We start from the raw sequence: 15,509 nt of genomic DNA, 5'->3' as shown, positions 1-15,509 counted from the left end.
ACTCCCTTTACACAGATCCATCAATTATTTACAGTTGGCTCCGTTTGCTTTATTATTCTATGTGTTTATTTGTGAAATGCCCATAATTTCTTTATAGAAATGCATATACATATAATTTAACTTCTGCACCAGAGAGTAGATTTGATATTGTTGCCTCCTCATCCCTAACCCGATATGTCTTTCCTAAGAACAGGTCATTTTCTTATATATTACAAAACCAATGACCAAATCAGGTGTCTCTACTATGTTACAATATCATTATCTAATCCACGGTCTCTCATCAACCGTCACCAGTCATCACACTAAGGTCCCTTCCAGCCTTTTTTTTTCCAGTCCAGAGTCCAGTTCAACAGCATGCATCGTATTCAGGATGCCTTTTTTGGCGCTATCCATGAAAGAGACAAGGAAAACACTTAGGTCAGAAAGATTTGGGTTTTCCAGTACTGGCTTGAATTTCTTTTTCTTTTTTTAATTTATTATTTATTTGAAAGAGTTACACAGAGAGAGATGGAGAGGCAGAGAGAGAGAGAGAGAGAGAGAGGTCTTCCATCCAATGATTCACTCCCCAATTGGCCACAATGGCCAGAGCTGCGCCAATCCGAAGCCAGGAGCCAGGAGCTTCCCCCAGGTCTCCTACGTGGGTGCAGGGGCCCAAGGACTTGGGCTATCTTGTGTTGCTTTTCCAGGCCATAGCAGGGAGCTGGATCAGGAAGTAGAGCAGCTGGAACTTGAACCAGTGCCCACACGGGATGCCAGCACTGCAGGCGGCGGCTTTACCTGCTACGCCACAGCGCTGGCCCCTCAGTGCCCTCTTAACGTTAACAGTGTTTGAATCTCAGGCTGCCCTTTCCGGAACATCTTTAGATGAAGCACACGTGTGCAGCTGGAGAGGCAGCTAGCTTCTGAGTGTGTCTGTCACCCTCATGCTAACTCATCACTCCCAGTCGCACTGAGCAGTTTGTCTTCAGAGACAGGGGCCTGAAGGAGTGGGCTGCTGGGAGCCCGGGGCCTGTGCTTTTGCTGCTGGGTCGTTGACCACCTTGCTCGAGGTGGAACTCTCCGAGGCTGATCTGCCTCTGGAGCTGATCCAAGTTGCTGGAAAGGCCTCAAGCGGTGCATCTGCGCCTCCGTCTGCACCCCTCTTCTCTGCTTTCACCCTCTGTGGGATGAGCATCAACTTCAGTGCAGTGTGGCCCTCTTGTGGTGGATCTTTGCATGTTCTGGGGAAGAATCAGAATCAGAATGTAAGAGTCCTCAAGGAGCTTGCTAGGGCTGACAAACAGAATAACACAGACTGGGGGATTTGCACCTTAAAATCCTGGAGGCTGCAAGTAGTCTGAGATCAAAGTGTTAGCAGGAGGCAGGAGCTACATCTGTGTCTCCGATGTGGGTGCTGTGAACCCAAATACTTGGGCCATCATATTGTGCCTCCCAGGTATGCTAGCAGGGGGCCTCGTTGGAAGCAGAGGAACCAGGACAGGGACTGGCTCCATAGGGGATGCCAGAACTATGAATGGTTCTCCTTCAATTGTTGTAAGAACTGCTGTGGGCACCCTGACTACACGTCTGTCTTAGTATGCTCAGGCTGGTGTGACTTAGCATTTTTGGAGACCGCAAAGTCCAAGATCAATGAGTGGCAGGTTCAGAGTCTGGTGAGGGCCCACTTCCTCATTCACAGATGGCTGCGTTGCTGTGTCCTCACGTGTGGAAGGGGTAAAGGAATCTCTGGATCTGTCTCTATCACTTAAAAAATGGTGGCTTTTTTTTTGTTTGTTTCTTTGTTTTGTTTTGTTTTTATTTGGAAGGCAGAGTTACAGAGAGAAACATGGAGAGACAGAGATCTTCCATCTGCTGGCGCATCCACTTCCCAAATGGTCGCAACTGCTGGGGCTGGGCTAGGCCTAAGCCAGAAGCCAAGAGCCTCTTCCAGGTCTCCCATATTGGTGCAGGGCCCAGGCACTTGGGTCATCTTCCACTGCCTTCCCAAGTGTACTGGCAGGGAGCTGGATCTGAAGTAGAGGAACCAGGACTCGAATCGGTGCCCATATGGGATGCAGGCACTGCAGGAAGTGGCTTAACTGCTATACAACAATGCCTGTCCCCCTCCACCTCCCCTCCCCCTTTTAAAAAAGACTTATTTATTGACTGACTGATTTGAAAGGCAGAATGGGAGCTGCCTGCAGTGCCAGCATCCCATATGGGTGACAGAGTCCCAGCTGCTCCAATTCCAATCCAGCTCCTTGCTATGGCCTGGGAAAGTAGTGGAAGATGGCCCAAGTCCTTAGGCCCCTGCACCCACATGGGAGACCTGAAAGAAGCTCCTGGCTTCTGATTGGCTCAGCTCCTGCCATTGTGATCAGCAAGGGAGTGAACCTCTAACTCCTTTCCCTAGTAGGTGGGGTAGTTCCAAGCCGCCTGTTTTCTGTGTCTACCTGCATCTCCATTTTCCCACAACATTAACTTGCTTGGTGACAGGTGGCTTTGCCATCCCTGTCTCTTCTCCCTGCTGGTGCTTCCTGGCATCACCTCGCAGATGAACTCTGATCATGTACCACATTGGATGTGCCACAGTATATGGATGCTGGTGGTCCCATAAGGATATAAGGGGACACAAAACTTTTCACGTCCCAGTGATGTCACAGCATAACACATTAGTCATGTGTTTGTGGTGATGTTGGTGTAAATACACCCACTGCACTGCTGGCAGTATGTAAATACAGCACATACAACTATGAACAGTACATAATTTGGGGACACTTGTAAAAATTCCTGGAAACCTTTGGTTGAGGTCCATCTGGCGTTTGGGACAGTGGTTTAGGACAATGCTTCGGATGTCTGTGTTCCATATGGGAGTGCCTGGGTGATGTCCTGGCTCTTCAACCCCTAAGCCAGCGTCCTGTTAATGTGCATCCTTAGGAGGCAGCAGATGATGGGTCCTAGCCATCCATGTGGGGTCCCAGATTGAGTTCCTGGCTCCTGGCTCCAGCATGGCCCAGCCCTGACTCTTGCAATCATTTGAGAAGTGAACCATTGGAGGGCAGATCTCTGTCTCTCTGTCTTTCAAATAAAATGAAAATAAGAAAATTTAAATAAGTAAAAGACTGTGCATTTTCCACAAATGCTTTCACGATCCCAAGTACCTGGTAATGATGGTAAGAGATGACGTCGCTGTTGTGTATTCGCTGTACTAAGCCTTTAGCGTTGTTTTAGTGAACGACTTCTACTCGTAAAACAGAGTTGACCATAAAAATGGGATGCTCTGGCTGGCGCCGCGTCTCACTAGGCTAATCCTCCGCCTTGCGGCGCCGGCACACCGGGTTCTAGTCCCGGTTGGGGCACCAGATTCTGTCCCGGTTGCCCCTCTTCCAGGCCAGCTCTCTGCTGTGGCCAGGGAGGGCAGTGGAGGATGGCCCAAGTGCTTGGGCCCTGCACCCCATGGGAGACCAGGATAAGCACCTGGCTCCTGCCATCGGATCAGTGCGGTGTGCCGGCCGCAGGCCGCAGCACGCCGGCTGCGGGGGCCATTGGAGGGTGAACCAACGGCAAAGGAAGACCTTTCTCTCTGTCTCTCTCTCTCTCACTGTCCACTCTGCCTGTCAAAAAAAAAAATTAAAAAAAAAAAAAATGGGACGCTGTGTTGCGCCAGCAGCAGCCTCGTCCGCCCCGTGGGCACTGTGTCACCTGAGTACATTCAAAGGCCACGTGAGTGATTAACTGTATCATCTAAGTTTGTGCAATTGATGCTCATGCAACAAATCGCCTAAGAACATGTCCTCACCACTCAGTGAGGAAAGGCCTTCAACAAGTTCCTGGAAAATGTACATCAGGAAAAAACCATGGATTTCAGGCCTTTTGCACTAAAATAAACCAAATTCCGTTTCCACCAACTGTTTGAAGTACCCTTGTGCTTGTGCTTTAAGTCTTGCTGCAGGGTCTGCTTCTAGGGAGTCCAAATTCAGAAAACCAAGTGCCTGGGAAACCCCAGCTACGTTGGTTTATAACCAGTCATAAGTAGATGTGAGAGCAGGTTCCACACCCACAGAGAAGAGTTAATGCCCCGAATTAATCTCTTTCCTTTTTGTTTAAAAATGAATATTATCTAATTTATTATTTAAAAATGTTATAATTATTACAAAAGTTTTGATGATTACATATAGTAGTTATACTTTTTTATGGGTTATGGTGCAAAATTGCAACACACAAACACAGCATAAACCAATCAAACCAGGCAACTAATCTTTCCACTTTCTTTTTCTTCTGCTTCTTTTGAAAGTTATTATTTATTTCTTTGAGAGGTAGAGTTACAGACAGAGAGAGGGAGAGACAGAGAGAAAGGTCTTCCATTCACTGGTTCACTCCCCAAATGGCCGCAACAACTGGAGTTGCGCTGATCCGAAGCAGGGAGTCAGAAGCTTCTTCCAGGTCTCCCATGTGGGTGCAGGGGCCCAAGGACTGGGCCATCTTTTACCTCTTTCCCAGGCCACAGAGAGCCGAATCGGAAGAGGAGCAGGGGAATGTGAACCGACGTGTGGATGGGATGCCGGCAGCACAAGCAGAGGTTTACTAAGAGTTTTCTAAGCTACAGTGCTGGCCCCTCCAGTTTCTCATATTTTCAATCTCTTTTTTCACAGGAGATGAAAACTCCACTGATTATAGCAAAATTCTATTTTTTTATTTTTTATTTTATTTTTATTTTTTGACAGGCAGAGTGGACAGTGAGAGAGAGAGACAGAGAGAAAGGTCTTCCTTTGCCGTTGGTTCACCCTCCAATGGCAGCCGCGGTTGGCGTGCTGCGGCCGGCGCACCGCGCTGATCCGATGGCAGGAGCCAGGTACTTATTCTGGTCTCCCATGGGGTGCAGGGCCCAAGCACTTGGGCCATCCTCCACTGCCCTCCCTGGCCACAGCAGAGAGCTGGCCTGGAAGAGGGGCAACTGGGACAGAATCCGGTGCCCCGACCGGGACTAGAACCTGGTGTGCCGGCGCTGTAAGGCGGAGGATTAGCCTAGTGAGCCCCGGCGCCGGCCGATTATAGCAAAATTCTCATAAGAAGTATCTGTATTTTCAATGGCATAAAGAGTTGGGAGCAGGATACCATGATGTATATACATTTTAGAGAATCAATACTTTGGGGGAAAACATTAAATTTTGAAAAAGCAAAGTGCAGAAGATTTACATGCTGCAAGGAGAAAATCTTTAGTGTAAAATGGGTCTCAGTGATTCATGGCTTTGTTTGAATTAACTTTGGACCACACAAGCATAACCCATGTTGGGACTAAAAACCAATCAATCAACATTCCAAATTCCAACTCTGGAGATGCTTTTTCTCTGAAATCATTTTCTGAAGTTATTTTTTCCTGCAGATTCCTTTCATAATCCCAAATTTTCAACCTGGGGAAATGTACGGCAGGTGGCCAGCATCCTGGGAGTGAATCGGTGAATGAGAAATAGGAAAGGTAGAGCCCGCCCTTCCATGTGGATCCATGGATCTACTCCCACAATGCTCTTGTTTTTCAATATGGCCTCTTCCCTGCCCATGGCTATGCCTGGTGACCTTGAACTCAGGATCGCTCTCGTTCAGTTTCACAAGAGAATCATTTCCAGGTTATCTGTCATCATGGGGGTTAGGTAGCTACCTAGATGTGCAAGAAGCAGGTAGGAGGTCTGATTTGTTTTTTAAGATTTATTTATTTATTTGAAAAACAGAGTTGCAGAGAGAGGTAGAGACAGAGAGAGAAGTCTTCCATCTGCTGGTTCACTCCTCAGATGCTGCAATGGCCAGAGCTGTGCCGATCCAAAGCCAGGAGCTTCTTCCAGGTCTCCCACACAGGTGCAGGGGCCCAAGGACTTGGGCCATCTTCCACTGCTATGCCAGGCGATAGCAGAGACCTGGATCGGAAGAGGAGCAGCTGGGACTTGAACTGCTGGGATGCCGGCGTTTCAGGCCAGGGCTTTAACCCGCCATGCCATAGCGCCAGGCTCCACAATACAACTCTAAAACTCTTCTGGAATTCTCTGGCATGAACCTCTTCGATGTCCTTTCCACTCCCCTCTGTAGGGGCCTGAGTTTCAGTTTTCTGCCCTCTGCTCAGTCACTACCATGGCTTGAGGTTTGCCTTTGGGCGGTGGGGTCTAGAGGAGGTCGTTGGTACCCTGGGGGTGGGCTTGAAGAAGATGGGAGAGGCAGAGACACAGGAGTTCTCCAGAGAGGACTGTGACAGCAGGAGCAAGGCTGCGTCCCCCCTGTCTCTCTGCTCCTGGTTCAAGATGTGACTACTTGTCCTGATCTGTCCCTTGCCCCCACATCACTGTGTACCATCTACCTTGAGGTCCTCACCAGAACTGAGCCAAAGCCAGCGCCATGCCCCAGAACCTCCCACAGGGAGCTTACTGAATTTCCTCCTGAGTACCTGTGTCAAGTTATTTGTCATTAATGATGAAAAGCTGACTGACACACTCAGTGACCACCAATCTCTACTTGACCTCCTGAAAGTTTGTTGATCTATCTTGCGCATGGTAATCTTTCCTTCCATGCTTTTGTGGATCTTTATTCTAAAACAAACCAAAATTCTTTGCTGCTGTTTTTGGTGGGGCTTGTGAGGAGTAGAGATAGTGCCCAGGTTCCCTGCTCTGCTACTCATAGGAAAGCCACAGCCTCTGTGGGAGTTTTGCTTTCTGGAACCCTTTTTCTGTCTACTGCTTAAGGCAGCTCTCGGTATGCAGGAGCGCACTGTGTGACTGCTCGCTCTGCTGCTTCTCACGCCCCTTGGTTGATGCTCTCCTCTCTGTCTAGGATTCTGACTTCTCTGTCCCACCTGGTGTCACTGTTTCTTCTTTGGTACAATGACAGCATTTTGTTTAGGTCTCTTATAATCAAACTTATCCCAGGTGCTTTGTTTTGCTTTGCTTTAATTAGTTGGGCATAGATTTGTCTCCAGCACCCTGAGGACAAGGATTTGTTCAATATTTAACTTTCTGCTATTATGCATCATTTGTAGATAATTTTCTGTTTGTCCCACTGCATTGCACTGAAATAGTTTTTCTTGTATCATGTTTCTGGGATATGTTTTTCTCAAATGGGGTAGATAGATTTGTTGGTCCCAATTCTGTTTCTAAAATTTTTTTTAAAGATTTTATTTATTTATTTGAGAGATAGAGTTATAGACAGAGAGAGGGAAAGACAGAGAGAGAGGTTTTCTATCCACTGGTTCACTCCCCAAATGGCTGCAACGGCCAGAGCTGGGCCGATCCGAAGCTAGGAACCAGGAGCTCCCTCTGGGTCAACCATGTGGGGGCAGGGGTCCAAAGACTTGGACCATCTTTCACTGCTATCCAAGGCTTAACGGATTGGAAGAGGAGCATCTGAGATATGAACCGGTGCCCATTTGGGATGCCCCCTGCTGCAGGTTTAGCCTGCTATGCCTCAGCACCAGCCCAGTTCCAATTCTTCATTCCAATGTAATAGGGTAAGACTCACCCTTCACCCCAGTGTAACAGGGTAAGGCTTGGCCTTCACCCCAATGTAACAGGGTAAAACTCATCCTTGCTACGCCTTCAGGCTGAGTCATTCCTTCAGACTCTGCCTGTGGCCCCTGTGATTTGCTTTGACCAGTGGCACAGACAAGATGCAAACCACGGCCAGAGACGTTCTTGTGTGGCTAGGCTTGCTCCTGTGCCTCTGTCATTGCTTGCTCAGAGGCTGAGGGCCTTTGGAACAGAGCTGCCTCTGCGGATCCAAAGACCTGCAGCTGGCAGGAGAGCCATCCAACCCCTGCGCACCTGCGAGTGTCATGACTGATACTGCTGGTCACTGCATGACACATGGCTTTGGGGACAGTTTGTTGTGTCCCAATATCTGACTGCTATATGATGTCAAAAGAAATGAATGATTTATAGCTCTTCCTCTTATGTTTTTTGTCTTGCTCTCTGGGAAGCCTGAAATCAAATTACCATGCCACCGGCACAGGGTATGTGTTCCTTCAAAAACACTCAGGTTTGAACACAAAATCTATTTTTAAATGGTTTAAGAAAATAGAACAATAACTACACCAGAAGCACAGTGGAAGACTTTATATCGCCGTATTCCAGACTGAATCCATTGTTCTGCAGGCTTTTCAGAGTAATTACAAATTCCATGCAGATCTGTGTAATTTTCTTTCTCTCCCTTTGATCACTATAACTAATTTGTACTATAATTAAGTGCAACCCATATAAGAGGTAATTAATTAGATGGCACTGCTAATCCTTATTTTTAAGAAAACAACCCTTTGGATAATGATTTTTAAAATCAAAGATATGACAAAATACTTCTATTCAGGAGCAAACATATCCATTTCTTTCTGCAACACAATTTACCTTAAAATTTGTCAAAACCTAGCTGTTAATGCTATGTGTGCACATGCATACACATTTCAAAGCCTGTCATCAAAATCCATCCGCTACTTCCATAACAAAAATTAAAGCCTAGGGTAGCCATATCTCTTCTACTGGAGAGTCAGCCAAGCTAGGAACTCTGTAGGCTGGAAAGATCTTTCCCGAGTTCGAAGAACCCATTACAGCCACGTCATGGGTAGTGCTCTGTTTCTTCCACTCAGGAAAGGGTGTCAAAACCCAGGAGAGCTGGAGTGACAGCGTAACCACAGAACCCTGCGCCCTATCCGGGTTCTCGCAGCTTCCTCAGGAGTAGGCACAAGTCCTAGTGAGGAATTGCTTGCACCGGCCCCGACTCGCCATTATGTTCTGCACCCACGGTTCAGATCCCGAATACCGAGTGGGCTCCTACACGGCGCATTATCATTTTGAAAAGGAATCGCTGAACCGGTTAGAAAAGGATGGCGTCCTCAGAAAATTCTGGGAAGTGTGACCAACAGGGAAGGAACAAATCCAGGGGACTTGGGCTCTTGAGCGACGCCAAGTGCAACAGGCTCGCCTTCTTCACAGCCCCAGTGGACCAAAGCAAATGCCGCTCCTCTCCTGTCCCCCCTGACCCTCCGTTCAATCACAAAGCCCCAGGCCCTCGCCACCCCGGGACAAAACCCTGCACTGCCCCGTGCTGCCTCTCCGGCCCCGCGCTGTATGGGCCGCTAATCCCGCGCACAAAGCGAGCGGCTGCGCTTTTGTTCGGCCCCGCCGGGCGCCGCGTGCGGCTCAGCGGCTGACAGGCTCTGGAAGCTGCCAGCGGCGCGCCGGGGCCCGCCCGGGTTTATTTAGCGGCTGCTGGCTCGGCGCGGGGCTCCCGGAGAGCCAGCGTGGCGCTCCCTCGCACCACAGCCACCATGTACCGGCGCAGCTACGTCTTCCAGACCCGCCAGGAGCAGTATGAGCGCGCCGACGAGGCGCCCGAACGGCCGGCCGACGAGGGCCGGGGCGCGCCGCCCAGCCTGGCGGCGCTGCAGGGCCTCGGCGAGCGCGTGGCCGCCCACATCCAGCGGGCCCGGGCGCTCGAGCAGCGGCACGCCGGGCTGCGGCGGCAACTGGACGCCTTCCAGCGCCTGGGCCAGCTGGCGGGCCCCGAGGACGCCCTCGCTCGCTACGTGGAGGGCAACCGCCAGCGCGCCCGGGACCTGGCTGCCGAGCGCGGCCGGCTGGAGCGCCAGGGCGCAGAGGCGCAGCGCGCGCTCGACGAGTTCCGCAGCAAGTAAGCGGCGGCCGTGGCGGGACACCGAGGCAGGGTGTGTGTGTGGAGGGCGTCCCCGTGGCGTGGGGCCGGGGCGGTGGGGCCAGTCTCTGGTCCCCTGGCGACAGATGGCCTCATCCGTGCCATGTGGCGCATTCCTGAACCCCAGCGTCCGTTCTGATGGCTCATCACAGTTTGTAGGAAATGGTATCATTTTACTTTCCAAGCAGTTTTATCTTGAGGCATAACTTAGGTGTAATAAAACACGCAGAGTTTCAAAGCGTAGTTCCGTGACTTGTCACAAATGCATATGGCTATGTAACCGCCCAAACATGCAAGATACCTCCGCGACAGCTGGCTTTCCCGGTCAGTTCCCCTCTTCCCAAAACGGCGGCACCTAGTGTTCTGATTTCTGTCATCGGACGTTCATTTTGCCTTTTTTCCTAGAATTCCACAGACGTACAAGCTTCTGCGGCTGAGTGCTTTGGTTCAGCATCATGGTTTTGAGTTGTGTCCGCGTTATCTAATCTCCTTCTCTCATGCATTTAACCTAAGAGGAGACTGGGGCTCAGAAAATGTAGGGTTTGGGTTAGGGTCCTCTCAGCCAGGGGGTTGCTGCCGTGGGACTGGAGTTCAGGTGAAGGAAATGCTGACACTGGGAATAATGTTTCCTGGTGCCTCCCCTAGGGTCTCGCTACTCAAAGTAGTAGCTGAGGTCTGCTGGAGCAGCAGCATCCGCCCCACCCAGGGGCTTGCTACAGTGTGGGTTCTTGGGTCTGGCCCAGAGCATGAATCAGAATCGGTGTTTTCCCAAGATCCCGGTGACTTGTAGGTGTAAGAAGCCCTGGTGCAGGGCGTGGGCTCTCCTCTCACAGGGAGTGTTGGGTTAGCATTACCTGTGAGTTAGCAATTTGTCACCATCTTTCCAAGTTAGGCTGGCAGAGGTAGGCACTGAGGCAGAATCTGCAGTAGCCAAAGCCTGGAACCAACCTACGTGGCCACTAATAGGAAACAGGTTATACAAGGACCCAGGCAGTGGAATAATACACAGTATATGCAGGAATGGCATGTTATTATCATTCATTTTTCTTTAAAAAAGTAAGGGAGAGTATAGAGCTTTTTTGCTTGCATAGGGAAGAAGAATTTCTGGAGATGTACACACACACACATGCACACATGCAAGTGACACTTGTTGCAGGGGGTGAAAAAGTAGAAACAGGCAAATGACAGAAGTGGGTGGGAGACTTTTAATGGGAGAGCTTTTAAAAATATTTTTACTTTTGTTTATTTAAAAAATGTATTTTATTTATTTGAAAGGTAAAGTGATGGAGAGAGCTGGAGAGAGAGAGAGAGACAAAGAGCTCCCCCATGCCCTTGTTCACTCCTCAAATGGCCTCAATGGCCAGGGCTGGGCCAGGTCAAAGCCAGGACCTTGGAGCTTCATCCAGGTCTCCCACGTGGGTGGTAGGGGCCCAAGTTTCTACTTTTCACCCCCTGCAGACGACAGTGGTGACTCGCATGTGTGCATGTGTGTGTGCTGTCTTCCTGGGTGAATTAGCAAGGAGCTGGATTGGAAGTGGAGCTGGGACTTGACACAGCACTCTGAAATAGGATGTGGGCACCACAAGCAGCAGCTTAATGTGCTGAGTCACAGCATCAGTCCTTTATGATTTTTATTTAAAAATTGTTTAACCATATCAGATATTTCTTCAGTTAAAAATTATATGAATTATGGGGCAGATGTTTGGCAATGTGATTAAGATATTAAATTTATTCTGGTGCAAAAGCATTTTGAAATCAATGCATATGAGGAGTTCTTCAAGTAGTTCATAGAAAATATATATTATGAAAAAACTGTGCATCAATTTTAAGGCATGTTTTCCAGTAAAATACATTTATCGTTTAATTCCATGTTTCCCACAAACTCTTTGAAGTACTGTCATTTGCCCCTTGTGGAGGCTGTTCCTTCAGACTCTGTGATTTACTTTCAAATTCCCTTTAACTGAATCCCGCCCATTGCCTCCTTGGAGAAGTTTTGCCATTTTGACTGGAGCAGTGAAATTTGAATGTTGCTGTGAAAACCACACCCTCCACATCCGTGTGTACCCCTCCTCCTCTAACTTTGGTTTCCGGTTGCGGAGGTGAGTTAGTGAGTAGCCAAGACCTGGAGCAAATGATTCGGGAAACGGGAGGTGCACAGAGCCTGGACTGCAGGCCTGAGCTGATTCTCATCTGCCTGGAAGTTGAATAATTTCACAATCAGGTCTTTAGTACATCAAAGGTGAAGTAAAACACTAAGTAAAAACAAATAAAACTCCCCAAATGCACTGGTGAGTAGAGTCAATTATCCAAATTGCTGAGCAGCAAAAATAATTTATGTGAAACAATTAATAGAAGCCAAAGTGCTTGTTTCACTTTATGAATTAACTTGTACAAATGTATGAATTCTTAGCGAAATCCTTCTCTTCAATATGGTATCTAGACTGCCCTTAACAGCATTAAAAGTACCCATGATACCCTGTTAAGGTGTTGATTATCAAGCACATTTTAATCTACAGAAACTCTTTAGGTATTTCTAGCAGGAAAGGGCAATCAGAAAGTTAAATTTTGTTGACAGCTTTATTCTCAAATCTAATTAGTCATTAACAAAATAATGTCTGGCTCTGTTGTGTGACCCAGCAATTCTACCTCTGTGTATGTGACCCAGAAGAATTGAAAGCAGGATTTTTTTTTTAAGATTTATTTATTTGAAAGTCAGAGTTACACAGAGAGAGGAGAGGCAGGGGGAGAGAGAGCGAGAGAGCGAGAGCGAGAGCGAGAGAGAGAGAGAGAGAGAGAGAGGTCTTCCACCCGCTGGCTCACTCCCCAATTGCCTGCTACAGCTGGAGCTGGGCCGATCTGAAGCCAGGAACCAGGAACTTCTTCCGGGTCTCCCGCATGGATGCAGGGGTCCAAGGGCTTGGGCCATTTTCTACTGATTTCCCAGGCCATAGTAGAGAGTTGAATTGGAAGTGTAGCAGCTGGGACTTGAACCTGCGCCCATATGGGATGCCATCACTGCAGGCAGTGGCTTTACCTGCTATGCCACATCGCCGGCCCCAGAAACAGGATTTTGAAGAGATGTTTGTATTTGCGTGTTCAAACAATGTTATGCATGCTAGCTAAAATGTGGAGCAACTCACATTTCAGTAGATAAATGGAGAAACAAATCTTGGAATATATAAGAGTACTCAAAAAGTTCTCTTTTTAGAAAAAGAGTTAGTAGAAAAAGCGGAGTTAAAGGATCTATTTATTTTGGTGCAAAAAATTTTTGAAATCCATGCATAGATTTTTTTCATAATATGCATTTCCATGAACTTTTAAAAATTCCATTATATACACAGGTTTAAATTTTTTACACCAAAATAAACTTATTTTTTCAAGATCTATTTATTTATTTGAAATGCTGAGTTACAGAGAGAGAGAACGAGAGACAGAGATAGAGAGATCTTCCATCTGCTGGTTCATTCCCCAAATGGTTGCAACAGCCAGGACTGGGCCAGGCCATTGCCAGGAGCCAGGAGCTTCTTCTAGGTCTCCCATGTGGTGCAGGGAGCACTTGGGCCATCCTCTGCTGCTTTCCCAGGCACATTAACAGGGATCTAAATCAGAAATGGAGCAGCCAGGACTCGACCCGGAGCCTATATGAGATGCTGGCGCTGCAGATGGAGGCTTTAATGCGGTGAGCCACAGCGCTGGACCCCTGGAATCCCAAGATAAACTTATCTTTCCATTCTATTTTACCACTAACTTTTTGAAGTGCTGTTGAATATACAGTGGGATATTTTTCAGTCTGAAAAAGGAAGGAAATTCTGGAGTGAGCATTTGGCCTAGTAGTTAATGGGTCACCACCATTCCATATTGGAGTGCCTGAGTTTGGTTAAATTCTGCTGCCAATTCCAGCTTCCTGCTAATATGCATGCTGGGAGGCATCAGGTGATGGAGCAAGTGGTTGGGCCACTTTTATAGGAGACCAAGATTGATTTCCTGGCTCCCAGCTTCAACCTGGCCCAGCTCCAGATGTTACAGGCATTTGGGGAGTGAACCAGTGGATGCAAGCTCTGTCAGTCTGCCTGTCTTTTTCTCCCTTTGTCTGCCTGTCTTTCTGCCTCTCAAATAAATAAAAGTAATAGAACAGTTTTAGAAAAGAAATTCTGACATATGCTACCACTTGGATGAACTTTGAGAACCTTATGCTAAGTGAAAGAAGTGAGTCACGAAAGGGCAAATACCTTGTAATTCCACTTCTGTGCTGTCAGAATCGTGGAGACAGATAGCAGAATGGTGGATGCCAGGGGCGGAGGGAGGGGGATTGGCATTTAAGGGGCACAGAGTTTTAGTTTTGCATTAGGAAGAGTTAGGGAGATGGATGGTGGTAACGGCTGCACAGTATTGTGAATGTATTGAATACTACTAATTGCACACCACCACCAAAACAAAACAAAACAAAACAAAACAAAACAAAAAACCAAAAACAAAACAGAGACCCCAACGTGACACCTCGGCTTACCCAGGATGGGAGTTTGTTTCTGTCTTGGGTAAGGTCTGGGTGAGCAGTTGATAGGGGTCCTCTGTGATGGCTTGAGACCCAGAAGGCTGTGTCTGGGCTTCAAGAAGGCAACACGCATGTTCCAGGCTGCAGGTTGGGAAAGGGATGCAGAGAGCCAAAGTGCTCCTCCCTTCTCTGGAAGCTGCCACACGGACTTTTGTTTCTACCCCATTGGTCAGGACTCAGTCACATGGCCACTCTTGGCTGCAAGGAAAGCTGGGAAATGTAGTTTACCAAGAAAAAGGCAAGATGGGATACTGGGGGGAAGCTTACAGGGAACACAGAGAGGGGTCATTTGGGAAGGGGCCACCTCTGTTTTTCTTTAAGGGTGACATTCCTGCAGCGGGAAGTCCCTACTCTGAGCAGAATAATGTCTGGAGCCTCTGCTTCCTTGATCCCCATCATTGTCTAAAAGTCCAGGAAGAAATTGATTAGGAGAAAAAAATACACCTGCTTCTAGCCTCTGCTCTATGAATCTTGTGTATGTTTAAATTGAGGGGGAGGGTCTTCCTGCCATACACAGACAGTATGTGGAGTCACCAGAGCACAGTTTTTGGTGTCGGATTCGAGGGTGAGTCCTGCTCCCCTCTGTGTCTTAGTTAGGAGTCCTCCAGAAGCTAAGCTGGAGGCAGGGATTGGAGGGTGAGTTGCTTTTGTGAGATGAGCTGGGGCACGTTGGTGGGGGGAGTGAGGGAGTGAGGCGGGGAAGGGCGGGCAGCCAAGGCTGAGTGCACTGTGGAGCGCGGGGTGGTTAGGTACCAGCTGGCCTCTGGCAGAGGTTGAGGGCACCCCCAGCCTGCTCTGCCCACTGGCCCAGAGGAGCTGTTACTAGACAGGAGTGATGCACAGGATCAGGCACAGGGCTGGGAGCATCCATCCGAGGTCTTGGGCAAATTTCTCAACCTCAGTTTCCCGTCTTCCACGCAGCAGTAACAAAACTGCTGTCTTGTAGCTTGTTGTGAGGATTAAATGACTTAATCCAGAAAAATGGACACATTACACATATCAAATAAAATAGCATAGGGGATCCTCATAAGGTCAGGGTCATGGTGTTTGTGGTGGACTGTGTGTGGCAACCTTCCTAGCCTTGTGCTGTTGCTGCACTCGGGTTACAGGTGCACCAGGATAGAAGTCCCTCATCCCTGGGCGGCTGGGTGACTGCCGGTTGGGGGTTGTTGGGTCCCCCAGGCTGGCAGACTCCTGTTCCATTTTCCACTCCCTGTTACCCCACGCCAGGTGCAAACATTACCACTTTGTGCATGCTCCGTGGTGTGAAAAGAATTGGGAGGCGGTGGGCTCACAGGTG

General features: G+C 48.4%; 1 protein-coding gene across 3 annotated transcripts in view; it reads left to right on the top strand.

The window, feature by feature from the left end:
• The window catches only part of BFSP1 (beaded filament structural protein 1), a 71,143-nt gene that overhangs the window by 28,509 nt on the left and 27,125 nt on the right, over positions 1–15,509 (top strand). The window contains exon 1 of one of the 3 annotated variants that reach the window (XM_008256355.4): positions 9,127–9,636. The exons of the other annotated variants lie outside the window; for them this stretch is intronic. Coding sequence (XP_008254577.2) covers positions 9,275–9,636 — 362 coding nt within the window. The 5' untranslated portion in view covers positions 9,127–9,274. Of the gene's footprint in view, positions 1–9,126; positions 9,637–15,509 lie in introns of those variants that run through there. 3 annotated transcript variants of the gene reach the window in all.

This window comes from Oryctolagus cuniculus, chromosome 11 (genome assembly GCF_964237555.1).
Source record: "Oryctolagus cuniculus chromosome 11, mOryCun1.1, whole genome shotgun sequence".
Lineage (NCBI taxonomy): Eukaryota > Metazoa > Chordata > Mammalia > Lagomorpha > Leporidae > Oryctolagus > Oryctolagus cuniculus.
The sequence above is the reverse complement of the archived record's forward strand: the minus strand, read 5'-3'. Positions and strand labels throughout refer to the sequence as shown.